Source organism: Ustilaginoidea virens, chromosome 5 (genome assembly GCF_000687475.1).
Source record: "Ustilaginoidea virens chromosome 5, complete sequence".
NCBI classification, from domain to species: domain Eukaryota; kingdom Fungi; phylum Ascomycota; class Sordariomycetes; order Hypocreales; family Clavicipitaceae; genus Ustilaginoidea; species Ustilaginoidea virens.
Window position 1 is genome coordinate 4,525,137 of NC_057320.1, and position 13,372 is coordinate 4,538,508.

Consider the following 13,372-nt stretch of genomic DNA (forward strand, 5'->3'; position numbering starts at 1 on the left):
CTCGAGTCTCGCGCCTCGACGCTCGACGCTCGATGCTAGACGCTTGACTGACTTGACTGACTTGACTGACTTGACTGATTCTTCCTCCATCCGCGCAGCAAACTGCAAGCTGGCGAGCTGTCAAGCGCGTGCTGTCAAGCTGCGTGCTGGATGCATGCAGGTGCCCGTGGGTGGTCCAAAGCGGCGGCTCCGAATCAGGCATTGTCGCCCAATCTCCACCTCCATCTCGCTTCGGCATGATTTCCAACCGTCGCATTGTCGACATGACCCAATTCAATATACACATATACACATGAACGAACCGAACCCGCTGCTAGCTCGACGCAGCATGTCCGGCCAAGCTCCTCTCCTTTCCAAACACCAAATCCAACCGATGCTGGAGGCTCCACCTGCCCAGCTTTCCTTGGCCGCAAGTTGTAACCGTAAACCGTAACGCCGTGTCAGAAGATGCTAACCGTGAAGAGCGCCTGTCTGCGACGTTGAGCGTGGGGAGCGAGACGAGGCAGGGGAAGAAGCAAGCAGAAAGAAGCAAGCAGCAGCAGAAGCCGACGAAGCATTCTCCTGCCTCTGCCAAAACAAAGGGAACATGAAGCTGTAGTGACGATGCAGAACACACACACACATGTATGAAGAACAAAAATACATGAATAGAAAAAGGAAGCAAAAAGCCATCACCCGCGTTCCAACAGCATAAAGGCGGTGCTTCCAATCGCCCCAACAACCAGCAGCACGGTCATGATCCCGGCACCGACCTTGTCGGCCGTTGTCAGCGGCTTCAACACGGTGGGATCCTCGGTGCCGCCGCTGCCCGCCGATGGGTTGCCCTTGGACGTGCCGCCCGTCTTGGCGGTCACCGGCGGCGGCGACTTGGCCACGAGGTTGTACATGACGGCATCCAGCGCGTTCATCTGCTCGCCGACGCCCACCAGCCCGTCAAAGGTGCCGGCGGGGATCCAGCTGAACCCGCAGGCCGTGCCCGGCGTCCCCTTGAACTTTGGCGGCCCCGTGGTTCCGACGCACACCGAGGCGGCTGCCGCGGCGCTCTTTTCGAGCAGCGGCTTGATGGTGTCGTACGTGTAAGGCGCGAGCTGGGTCGTCGCCGCCAGCCACCGCAAAAGGTAGCCCTTGAAGCTCTGCTGGTCGTTGTTGCAAATCTTGTTGAACTCGCAAAACTGCTCGTAGGCGACGCCGTCCTTGAAAAACTTGGACATGGCGTGCTGCAGGAGGCCGTCCACCGCGGCCTTCCACTTGGCGTCCTCGGTGGCGTTGTACATGGCCGCGGCGCCGTGCAGGAGGATGCCGGCGTTGTACGACCACTCCAGCAGGTCGATCCTCACGCACGTGCCGTCGACGTCGATGGTGATGCCGTCGTGCACGCCAAAGTCGGCGGTGACGAGGCCGATGCTCCGCTCCCACTCGAAGATTTTGGCCGCCCAGTCGCCGTACGTCGAGTTGCCGGTGTAGCGGTGCAGCCGAGCCGCCATGTTGAAGAAGCACCCGTTGGAGATGGAGTTCTTGTAGTTCCAGCCGTTGTTGAACTGGAAGATCTGCCACCTCATGCCGCCTTTGCACTCGGTCGGGTCCCATCGCAGCACGTACTGGTTGAAGACGGCCTGCGACAGAGCGAGCCACTGCGCTTGGTCGCTGGGGGGGTCCGGGAACTTGTTCTCTGCGGCACTCATAGCGGCCATGGCCCAGAATCCCTGGTCGTCGTTTCCCTCCGTTCTCGTCTGGTTCTTTGGCATAAAGTCCCTGGTGGGCCCGGCCTGGTGCAGCATGGCCTGCATGGTGGCCTCGTTGTAAGACGCGTCTCCGGTGAGATGCCAGTAGTCGATGATGGTTCCAAACATGGCCCCTGCTTCCCACCCTTCTTGGCGTTAGTGACGATCCGCACGCCGTGTTGCTCGGCCATCTCTCGGCACTGAATTGGCCGCCGCCCCCCTTCTCCGCCCCCCCCCCCTTTTTTTCTTCTTCTTTTTTTTCTTACAATAGTATGGGTCCGGCAAATTGCCTGGTGTGTCCCCAGTGTTGTTTCCAGTGTAGAACTTCATCAAGCCGTAGGCTATTGAGGCTGCCGTGCTCTTGAGCGAGTCTTCAAACACAGTGCGTCAGCAAAAAAAAAAGAAAATAAATAAAAAAAGCGCCTCGAGTGTCAAGCAAGATGTGGAAGGAATAGGCGCGACGTACTCTCGTCATTGGGCGTCACAGTAAGACCGAGGGCGCAGCTGCTCCAAAACGCCAGCGCCAAAGGCGCAGCAGCTACCGACCCTCTCATGGCTCTCGACAGGGCAGACTCGGCGCGGAGATGGGTGGGAAGATGTGCGGCGGAAGGTGAGACAACGGATGCCGCCTGTTGGCTGCGCGCACGATTGGGAAAGAGTCGAGCCAAGACAAGCCAGCTTAACCAGCTTTGTATCGATGGGCAGAAGAGAGAGGCCGAAGAGTGTTCGCAAGGCTGCGCAAGTATGTATATATCCCAACCGGGGTTGCCGGGCGTCTTGAGAGGTCCGGCTGCAACGAAACGAAATCAACGCTTCAGGAAAACCAAGGCGTGCCGTCGGATGGGAAATGGATTCGGACGGTCGGGCGGCGTCATGCGCAGACGGAAAAGACAAGTATATACATGTACACGGTGAAGGAGTGAACGGGGAAAGCTTGTCGATGTGCTGTCGATGTGCTGCGACAAATGGTGGCCGCGGAGGAGGGAGAGTGAGTATTGATGGTGGACAGAGGTGACGATGCGGTCAGGGAATCAGTGCAAAGACGCTGGGAGAGACTGGGGCGTGCGTCCTTGAGGAAACCCAGCTCAGGGCTCGTTGCATTGGGCGTCGCAGGTCAACTTTTCAACTGGTTGGTTACCGGTGCGGTGCGCAAGGCAGCCGTTGACCCAAGCTGCTAGCTTGGCTTTGTTCTCAGGAGACACGAACCTGACTGGCTGGCGGATCCGTGTCCATCCTGGTCTCCAGACTCTCATCAGTCTTTGTCAGTCTCATCGGTCCCCCACAACCAGTTGTTGGCGTATTGTGTTGCGTCTGACCAATCTCAGCAATCTCCGCTCGACGGGTACAGTAGATGCCTGGTATTGACCTTGGCTATTGACCTCTTGGCAGGCATGCCGCGGGTAGGGTGGGTAGGGTGCTGGCGGTCTCAGCGAAAGATTGATTGATGCCTGGAAGGCCGGGACCTGGAGAGGGTGCTCTCAGCTCTGTTGTACTCCGTAGTGTACCGGCCAATTGACTGTCAACTAGGCCAGACCCGTTGGCCTGACCCGTTGACTTCCAGCCTTGTCATGCATGGGATGGATCATGGATGGATGCTTGAAACGCCAGACATTTGCTGGTGGTGGCGTCTGGTACTCCGTACCCCTGACGGCACGAGCTGGCTGGTACGGGGGCGGCTTTGGGGCGGCTGCAGCCCGCTGCGCCCTGAAGCTAGCTACATGCAGCATCAATTGCTTGGCGGGGTGGGGGGAACGTGTGCTCACCTCGAGCCTCGTTGGAAAAGGGGTCTGGTCTGTCGAGTCGACCGAGAACTTCCACTGAGGCTGGTCCTTCAAGTGCATCCATCGCCTTGCCGCCCCCTTTTTCTCCCCATCATCTCTCTCGCGTCCTTTATTTGTGCAAAAAGAGGTGGTCGTGGTCGTGGTCGTGGTCGTGGTCGACGGGTCACGGATTGGTATAGAACACAGACCAGACCGACCGTATTGCGAGATTCCTCGTCCCCACTTGCCCTGCATATCGTGCAAGTGGTTCTTCGATCAATGTGATTCGTCATCCCAGACCCAGACAATCTAGAATGAAAGAGAAGCGGCTCAATGCTCAACGGAGGGGGGGGGAGCTTTCGGCCGTCGTCGTCATCTCACGACTTCCTGAAGCGTCCGGGAATATTGATATATGAGCGTCACGTCGTCTTCACTTGTTTGATTTCCCAGGGGGGGCAAGCTGGTCCGTCCCTTGGCCACGGCTTGTCGACGAGTTATTTTCCCCGGATCCCAGTTGAATCGCGTCCACCCCTGACTCTGGTCGGAGCTTGGTGAAATCATAACAGCGACGAGTCCGAGTCCAGTGGCACATACATGCCCCCGTGAGCCCGTAATGCGTTGGACGTTGATCCTGGTGGCTCTGCTCCGCATAATCCGACGTCTCGGCTGGCAATGCATCCCGAAGCCTGATGCTGCACGGGTCGATTTCATCGACAGCTGAACGATGCCTGATGCTGCTGTCTCGGTCGCTATCGCTGGTGTCGAATCTCGACGCTCCGTCCTTTCTCTTTCGCAATGCACCAGGACCACGAAACATGGCGAATTTCACGGCCAAAGCCAACAAAGCCAACAAACCCAGCAAACCCAGCAAACCCAGCAAACCCAGCAAACCCAGCAAACCTAGCGCCTAGGAGCGCGAGAGAACGCCGTACCCCCTGGCTCACCACAGTCGCTCCTTCCAATGAAGAGCGAAGAGCAGGAAAGTTATGTCATGTTCACATCCGCCTCGGGCAGCATCCCGCCTTGCCTGCCCCCCCCGTTTTCCGTGAATCGCAGACGAGCCTCTTCCTTCCTCGACTACCACCTACCGAGGTACCTTAGGTACCTATCTTGGAGTGTTGTCGCCGCTGCAAACATTTTTCGTCGACAATCCGTAGCCCATCAGACACAAGATTGGCGCGCTCAGATACCCAAGAGGTAGTTGGTACTTGGTGATGATTAGTCTCGTTTCGTTGCCGCGCCTATTATTGCTCATTGTCAGGGCTCGGGACCCTGAGGGGGGGGGGTGCTCATCCACGATGTGTGCGGGTCAGGGAGGGATCCTCTAGGGCCCGGAGGTACTAGACTGTACCGAGTACCCAGGTACAATCTACGCACGCACTGGCCGCCTCAATCTTCGCTCCCTGGTGGATGCGCAAATGCAGCCACTCGAGCAAATGAAGACCGCTTCCACCACGCAGTTTCCGTCCAAACTTTACCTTCGGTAACGACGGCATTGGCCTGCTACTTCGTACCTCGCATACCAGGGCCCGTCGCCCATCTCCCAAAGAGGATATTCCACCTGCCTAGAGGCTAACTTGTTCCATGCTCCCGTGGATGCTGCATCGTCCCATGTGCCGTCTGCCATGCAACTCGACAGCCTAGTCAATTAGCGTTCTACCTCCAATCGTCTAAACATGTCCCGATTGTCATGGGTTGGATCTGGATCACCCTGGGGCGATTCCGAGTGGGAGAGCCTCTCACCAGCTACACATCAGCGCAAAATGCGGCAATAAAACGTCGACGTCTCGCGCTCCACACTCGCCTTCTCAGACATCCGTCACTCCTGCGTTGCATGGCTTCCTGGCACAGGACCTTGGTCGACAAGTACGTAGCCCACGATGAGCCTGTTTGCCGCGCTTGCGACGTTGCTGTGTTTCGCTGCCGCCCAGCAGACAGGCGTGCACCCGGACTGGCCGCGATGGTGTGGCAAGGCGTACGAGCCGCAGTACGTTGTTTCATGGCTCCCGCGTCCCCGACATGTCGACTCGAAGCCCTCAACGGCCCCTAACCTATGTGTTACCTGGGGGCAGGTATCCTAGCTTCGCGCCAGGCGGCAGGACCGTCGAACCAGCAGCACGCCCCGGCGGGCCCGTTCTAGATATCCAGTTCAAGCCTCGCTACAGCATCTACCTCGAAAGCGACAAGGAAGCCGAGTTTGTCGTAAACGCGCGCATTTCCGCATGGCACGGGCAATCATGGCCCAACCTCGCAAGTCCCGCGACGGCACCTCGACTAGTCTTCACCATTAACCTGGTCTCGAACAATCATGTTCTCGTTTCCAATCTCGTCAACGTCAGCACCACGGGCAACCTTTTCGCCTTCAGCTTGGAGAGCCTGGCACCGAGCCTGCAAGCGTACCAAGTCGTCCTCTTTGGCGCTACAGATCAGGGGACTAGTAACGTTACTGCCACCAGCGAACTCTATTACCTCCCGGAGAAAAAGACGGGCAGCGTGACCAAGCTGGACAACTTGAACGGCGGATTCTTGTTCCGCAGCCCGGCGACCGGTAACAAGTTCGAGCCGTTCCTACCCTTTGGCTTTTACGCTTCCTGCGACAACTTCCTCTGCGACAAGGACTATGTTCGAAAAGTCAGGACGTTCAAGGACCTTGGACTGAACAGCATGGTGTCGCTGACAACGGTGCAAGACTCGCGGGCAACCTACCAGTACATGGATACCCTGGATCTGCGCTACATGTACGATTTGCGATACGCGTATCGGAACTTGACGTCTGTGACGGAACAGGTTTCCGTGATTAAAGATTTCGACGGCTTGTATTCGTACTGGGGGGCTGATGAGTGAGTGCCCTATTTTATCTTCCTCCCCCCCCCCCCCCCACGACTTGTGTCCGTCCCGCAAATGCCAGGGGGGGCATGGGCTGATGATGCTTTGCGCGTAACTGCTAGACCCGACGGCCACCAGGATCCGTTTGATCTCCTTCCCAAGGCTCGCGACACCATCCGGCGACTGGATCCCTACCACCCCGTTTCCGTCACTCTCAACTGCCAAAACTTTTACTTTGGGGAATACACTGCCGGAGCCGACTTGATCATGGAAGACGTCTACCCCATCGGCATCAACAGCACCTTCAGCCATTGGGGCACGCCGTGCAACGCCACGTACGGCGACTGCGGTTGCGACAACTGCCAGGGCAGCGTGCAGGACGTGCCGCGCCGGCTCGACGACCTCGCGCGGTACGAGGCGTGGCTGGGGTTCTGGCCCAAGACCAAGGCGCATAACCCGCAGGCCTTTGACGGCGACGGCTACTGGGCCAGGCACCCCACCGACGAGGAGGAGGTGGCCATGAACGCGCTAGCCTTCAACCACGACGCCAAGGCCATCGTCTCGTGGGTCTGGCCGACCAGCGACTCGCTCGGGAGGATCATGGGCCGGTTCGGGTCGGCGGTTGCGAACCCGCCGGTGCGGGATCTCCTCGCGACAGGCAAGCCGGTGCGCGTGGCAGTAGGCGGCTACGGGGTCGTCGACGCGGCCTGCTGGGTCGGGGAGAAGCAGGTGCTGGTGTCGGTGGTGAACGGGGGTTACGAGCCGATTGACGCGGGGGTGGAGATTGCGCTGCCCAAGGGGCTCTCGGTCGAGAGCGTGGACAGGAGGGTATGGGGGAGCGGAAGGTGGGCGCTGGTTGACGGCGCGGTGAAGCTCTCGGGGCAGGGAGCCATGGCGACGAACATGGTGATGCTGGGGCTGGCAGGAGTCACGAGGGGCCCTGGCCAGGCGTAGTACTTGCAGGTGAGGCTACTTTATACAACGGACGAGCTTGGTTTTTAATTTTATTTTATTTTAATTTTTTTTTTTTTTTTGCGTGTTTCGCTTCTAATCAAGATGCCCGTGCCACGACATGCGGGCAGGCCAGCGTTTGAAAGAAGGAACGAAGAAACGGTCCCTGCTAGCGAGGGGAAACGCGAAAGTCTGGGGAACCGAAAACACGGCGAAATCGACCGGATGATACGCAAACAGTATTCAGCATGCAGCGTCAGCATGCAGCATCAGCATCCAACATGCAGCATCAGCATCCAGAATCCAGCACCAGCATCCAACATGCAGCATCAGCATCCAGAATCCAGCACCAGCATCCAGCACCAGAATCCAGCATCGGCTTGCCCAACAGGCCAGCACCAGCAGCCCGAGCCAGGAAGTAACCCCCTCGGGACCCCCCCGGCCTACCCCCTCGGGACCCCCCCGGCATCCCGGTTCATCCGCCGCCACTGGCTCCTCAGCGCCGGATGGTCCGCGCTGACCAGCGTGTTGCGCCACCCCCCCCCTTGGCCCTCCGGAACCCCGTCGCACCTGACCACCCCCGCGCCCAGCAGCTCGGGCCGGCAGTTGACGTAGACGGCCTCCCACGCGTGCGCCGGCACCGCGTACGTCTCGTGAAAGATGCCCATGTGCTCCGCCCCCGCGCCGGCGTACCACTCCCACGCCTCGCGGTGCGCCTCGCCGTGCGCGAAGCGGTGCACGCTCTCCACGTCGCGGAAGTAGTAGGCAAAGAGGAGCGTGCCGCCGCCGCCGCCGCCGCCGCCGCCGCCGCCCGCCCACTCGGAGCAGCCGAGCAGGCCGAGCTCGGCGCGCCGCTCGTGCAGGCTGGCGTTGAGGCGGCGGAAGCGGAGGGCCAGGGCGCGCGCGTGCGGGCCGGCCCGTCCGCGGGGGTGGTTGAACTGCACGCCGAGGAGGAACAGCACGACGGGCTGGCCGGGCGAGGCGGGGGGCGCGGGGAAGGAGCCGTCCGCCCGGGGCAGCTGGGGCGTCGCGCGGCCGGGGACCACGGCGCGCAGCTGGGGCGGGGGCTTCGGGGGCGCCGGCGTCAGCAGGTGGACCAGCTCGGCGGTGGCGACGAGGCCGGCCAGCGTGGCGATGGGGACCACGGCGAAGCGGCCGGGGAAGAGGGTCGACACGAGCAGCTGCGCGGCGGCGGCGGCGAACACCTTGTGCCGGTGGGCCAGGACGGCCCGGACGGCCCGCTGGGGGGGGGGGGGGTGATGTGTTAGCGTGTCCGCGGGTTGTGAAGGGGGGGGGGGGGTTTCAGTTTCACGTCTGGTCGATACTTACCACCGTCAGGCTGGCGTCGTCGCCGGCGGGGGGCTCGTCGAGCGGCGCCACCAGCGGCCGGAACTCGGCGGCCATTTCTTGCTGCGCGAGAGCGGGATGCGCAGCGCGAGAGCGGGATACGCAGCGCGAGAGCGGGATACGCAGCACGCGAGGCGGAAGGGGTTCGGCGTTTGCGCGAGGAACGTGCGGTCGAGTTATCGTCTGGTGTCTGGCGCAGAGTCGATGGGGATGCTTCCCTCTACACCCCCGGGCAGAGGGCGACGGACGACGGACGACGGACGACGGTCGCCGGCTTATATAGGCGCGCAGTTCGCACGGCGGCGCGCTCTTCAGCGGCGAGTGAATCTGCCCGGGAGGCGTGTGCATCGCGCGGTGGGTGCCCAGGCCAGGCCAGGCCAGGCCAGGCCAAGCCGAGCCAAGCCTGGAGCTATCAATCGCTACTTGTAGGCCCTCTGCATCCGTCGATGCATCATGCGGTGCGAGTGCGAGGTGCACTGCTGCCCTGCCGCATTCGCATTCGCATTCGCATTCGCGCTGGTGGCGCGTCTGGCTGCCGACTTCAAGTGCGTGGCGGTCACGCTCCATCTCTGCCGGCTGGCTGCCGGCTGGCTGCTTACTGCGCACGCAGCTGGTCAAGTCGATCCCCTCTGGTCTGCCGCGTCTATCCCAGCTCTATTGACTGCTTATCGACTGCTTATCGACTGCATATTGACTGATTGCATGTGACCAAGACTCGGGTTTCATTACGCGTCATGTCATGTCTTGTCATATCGTCATCGTCGTCGCGACTAAACTTGTCCAAACTTGCCAACAAAGACACCCCCCGGCAAACAGCATCTTGTACAACAAAACCCAGAGAAACAACCAACATTGAACCCAGCTAAGAGGGGGGAAATAAAACAAGGGGAAAAAAAAGAGCCAAAAGATGCAACGATAACGGCCCCTACTCAAGCTTGTACGTCTTGCCAAATAGCACCAATATATCCTCCGGCCCAGCCGCCGCTGCTGCTGCTCCTCTCGAGCCCGCGCACCGGGCACACCAGCACGTTCACGTCTGGTGCGCCTTGCCGCGCAGCGCCATCGTCCACAAATGCCGCAAGGCTCCCGCTGCCAGCCTGGTCCGCAGCCACGCCACCAGGTAGCCCTTGATCGTCGCGCCGAGCCGTCTGGCCGCGTCGGCAGAGAGCCCGCCCGCCATGCTCAGCACAAGCAGTAAGCGACAGAGTCGCTGTCGAAAGCACCTCTGCTTGCCGTCCTTGATGCGCTGCAGCACCAGCAACGCGCCGATGCTGGTCCGGTGCCGGCGGTTCATGCTGCGTTTTCCTTGTTGGCCACCTCCCCCGCCGCGGGAGGCGCCACAAGCGATTTTTCCCACTCGTCCATCAGGTTGTTGGCCGTCCGTTTGAGATTGCTCGGCGACAGCCGGTTCACCACGTTTGGGAGCAGTTCTTCGAGCTTGGTGGGAGACAGTATCGACGCCTCGCGGCCGCCACTCGTCTTGCTATTGACGCTTTCTGCGTTAGCCTTGCAACCGGCCCAGCGGCTCCCGGATGAAGCATGCATCTCCCCGCACGGCCTCCAACAAGCGCACACTTACATTGGCTTGGCGCTTTCCGCCGCGTTTTCGGGAATGGACTGCATGTCGTCCATTACATCCCCATGGATTGTCGATCCGCTCCAACGCGTGGTCTTGCTGGGAACCGGAGACTCCCAGTTCGCCCAGTCCGTGTCGTCCATGGAATCAAAACCTAGCGGGGTCCAGGAAAAGTGCTTGCTTTTCGCGGGTTTGGGATTTTCCAGGGAGACGTGCTCACGTCTTCTGCTGGGCGTCGGGGGAGCCGGCGCAGGGGCATGAGCAGCAGCAGCAGCGGCGGCGGCGGCGGCGGCGGCATGTTCCCATGTGCTAGCCGTCTGCGATGCTGCTGGCGCAGTCCTGCCACGACTGGCCCCCTCGGCGTAAAGGGCTTGGCTCGACGATGCGGTGCGCGAGTGGCTGCCCCGAGGGCTTCGTTGCTGAGGCTGCCCCCTGATCGGCTCATCGCCAATCGTGATTTGCCGTATATCCTCCACAAACGCCCTCAGCCCGAGTTTGAGATCTTGCATGAGCTGAGGCACCACGGGCGAGCTCTGCTGGGACAGAGGCTGCCACGATGCCCTTTTTGGAGGCGAAGAGTGGGCGACATGGTTGGCTCTGCCGTCAAGGGGAGGAAACCGAGAGCTATCCTGGACTTGGTCATGCAGAGCTGAAAACTCGGAACTCGGCCTTGCTGGCGAGAGGAGCGACAGCGCACGTGTGTGGCCGCCGCGCAGGACTCTTCTTTTGTTCTGGTTGGGAGTGCCTTGGGTCTGAAGCAGCTGACTCTTACGTTCCATGTCTATGCTCCGTCTGGGTGAAGCGGCCTCGAGGTCTGCTGTGCACGTGCTCGACGATCTGTTGCCTAGATCCATGCGATGCGTGTTTGCCCTCTGATGGGGCGGGTTTGCGCAGGAGAATTGCTTCTTCAACGATGCGAGCTCTGCTTCCTCCCTCGCCAGCTCCTCCTTCAACTCGAGAACCTTTCGCTCCTTGGCGGCAATCGCAATGATGAACTCATTGACATTGGAAGGGCAAGGCAGTGAAGACTTGTTCTCGGGAGCCGGCGATGCGGACGAGGGCGTCAAGTTGGCGGCTGTGCATATCGGTCTCGACGGGTCGCTGCTCGGCAAGGCAATCGGCAAGGTGAGTGAAAGCCGGTTTGGCAGTCGTGCAACAGAGTCGGAGCGCGATTGGCGTGTGAGGGACGACGAGGCACCCGCGTTGCTTTCTGCCGGCAGCCGTGGCGGAGGCATCGTGTCTGCATCACGGACAGAGCCCGAGTCTGGCACCTGCGAGTCTTGCGAGTCGTCGTGGTTGATGTGCTGGCGGCAGTTGCTGCGCGCTGCTCTCAGGGGTGCTTGTGCGTGTGCTTGTGCGTGTGCTTGTGCGTGTTCGTGCTCAGGGGAGCCCAGCGTCGTCGTCACGGCAGCGGCAGCGGCGGCGGCGGCGGTGGCGGTGGCGGTGGCAGTTGGTAGTCCCGCTGCAGCAGCAGATGCGGCGACCGACAAGTCAGCGGAAGCTGGATCGGCACCGAGCGAGCGGCGACGTAGTTGCTGGTACGAAGACATCATCATCATCATCATCATCGGCCTCGTGGCAACTTTGAACAAGGAGAGGCGGCTGCCGTGGCGCTGCTGTTGTTTCCTGCGTCTGTTTGGGAAAGGAGCGGATGCGGATGCGGATGCGGATGGGGCTGGGCCTGGGCCTCTGGCGGGAAGCCTGCGCCGTCGTGCAGAGGCACCAGCAGCGGCGACGCGAGGAGCGAGCGCAATGAGCAGCCGGCTGTGGCTTAGATGGCGATATTCGTCGAAAAGAGCGTAGAAGCGGTCGACGGCGCAGACTGCAAAAAGAAACCCAGTCATGAGTTGGAACGTGGTTGTAGGGAATGAAGGAGCAAACCATCCATCCAGCCTTTTGGTGCCTGGCTGCTCGTGCAATTACAGCGTTTCAATGCCGGCTAAAGGGGGCTCTGGTGGAGGGGGGGGGTAGTGGCAGCGTCCAGGGGCAGTCTGGGTAGTGTCTGGAGTCCCAAAGGTCAACCAGCTGCACGTGGCCGGCCACTGCCAGAGCAGACAGACGCCACCAACTTGGAGCCGCCTACAGTTGCAAGCTCGCCAAAGATGACGGCCGCTCCCTGATGTCGTTTTCTTCGTCGTCGAAAAGCCCAGCCTTTTGTTTCGACTGCAGCCAAGTGGTCGTGGTCGGGAAGTCGGGGGGCAATTGTGTTGCTGGTTCTGCGTCCACGAGCCATTCGGAAACATCATCGGGGCGACGAGGTCACCAGGGGGGGTTGCCGCAGCGTCAATGGGCTGCCAACCCGAAATTGAGGCGCCTCCATAACAGTCTGGTGGCCTGGGCCCGGGAGCCAACAACAACAAGGAGCACTGGCGACCTGGGCCAGCGCTGAGCAGTGAGCCCTGGCAGACGGACCAGACCAGACGCTTCGCGGGAAAGGGGCGGGGGCGTGCTTGGATCGATCATCGGTCATCGGGCTCGCGCAACAGACCATGCGCAACACGCGAAACGGGGGATTCCCGGCTCCCTGCGCCCGTCCGTGTTTTGGTCGTCGCGCCCTGTTTGGAATTCTCATCGTGTCCCCGTCGTGTCTCGGAAGGAGCGATGGAGGTAGCGGCCGGATCCACGCAGCTTGGCGGGCAAACAAACATCATGTTGCATTCCAGGAACTCGAGGGCCTGGCGCTTCTGTCGCAGCCTTCTGCCGGTGCTTCTACCAGGTCCGCCAATTGCTGCCAAAGGAAGGACATGGGAAAAAGCGGCCGCCCGCAATGCCCGTACGAGTTGTTGCCTTTTGCTGGATGGATGAGTCTTTGCACCTCAAAGAGATCTGGTGGAGCGTTTATTGTTTGCAAGCGGATGGCTGCGACATTGCGAAACCGCTGGCTGCCGCGGGTGGACCAGCCTGGTTCTTGCGTACTCCAAGTCCGTGCCTGGTATGTACATGCGGAGTACAGTACTTACCTGGGGCACTCCTTCCGCAATCTTGTCGACTACCTACATCGCCCGGCCTCTTCTTGACCAGCCACCGGAGAATTTGCCATAAACACATCTGCTCTTGGCAGGAAACTACCTTTGGTACCTAGCCTACATAGGTACCTACCTTAGGTACATTAGGTACCTTAGGAGGTACTCAACAACTACGTTCCCAAGGTAGACAAAAATACTCCCAGCAACAGTGTGATGGCAGGCGGA

At 60.5% G+C, this 13,372-nt stretch overlaps 4 protein-coding genes across 4 annotated transcripts; 1 reads left to right on the forward strand and 3 right to left on the reverse strand.

Moving 5' to 3' along the window:
* Nucleotides 1–671: 671 nt before the first annotated feature.
* On the reverse strand, nt 672–2,275 carry UV8b_06933 (uncharacterized protein; the record flags this gene model as incomplete). The annotated part of the gene is made up of 3 exons (XM_043144430.1): nt 672–1,867; nt 1,988–2,092; nt 2,188–2,275. The coding sequence occupies 3 exons, from the start codon at nt 2,273–2,275 to the stop codon at nt 672–674; spliced, it is 1,389 nt and encodes a 462-aa protein (XP_043000365.1).
* Nucleotides 2,276–5,361: 3,086 nt separating this feature from the next.
* UV8b_06934 (uncharacterized protein) lies at nt 5,362–7,261 on the forward strand (the record flags this gene model as incomplete). Its single annotated transcript, XM_043144431.1, has 3 exons — nt 5,362–5,468; nt 5,554–6,321; nt 6,430–7,261. 3 exons carry the CDS (start codon nt 5,362–5,364, stop codon nt 7,259–7,261), a joined length of 1,707 nt encoding a protein of 568 aa, XP_043000366.1.
* Nucleotides 7,262–7,701: 440 nt separating this feature from the next.
* On the reverse strand, nt 7,702–8,662 carry UV8b_06935 (uncharacterized protein; the record flags this gene model as incomplete). The annotated part of the gene is made up of 2 exons (XM_043144432.1): nt 7,702–8,499; nt 8,588–8,662. 2 exons carry the CDS (start codon nt 8,660–8,662, stop codon nt 7,702–7,704), a joined length of 873 nt encoding a protein of 290 aa, XP_043000367.1.
* A 1,233-nt stretch (nt 8,663–9,895) lies between these two features.
* Nucleotides 9,896–11,416, reverse strand: UV8b_06936 (uncharacterized protein; the record flags this gene model as incomplete). Its single annotated transcript, XM_043144433.1, has 2 exons — nt 9,896–10,088; nt 10,185–11,416. 2 exons carry the CDS (start codon nt 11,414–11,416, stop codon nt 9,896–9,898), a joined length of 1,425 nt encoding a protein of 474 aa, XP_043000368.1.
* Nucleotides 11,417–13,372: the final 1,956 nt, after the last annotated feature.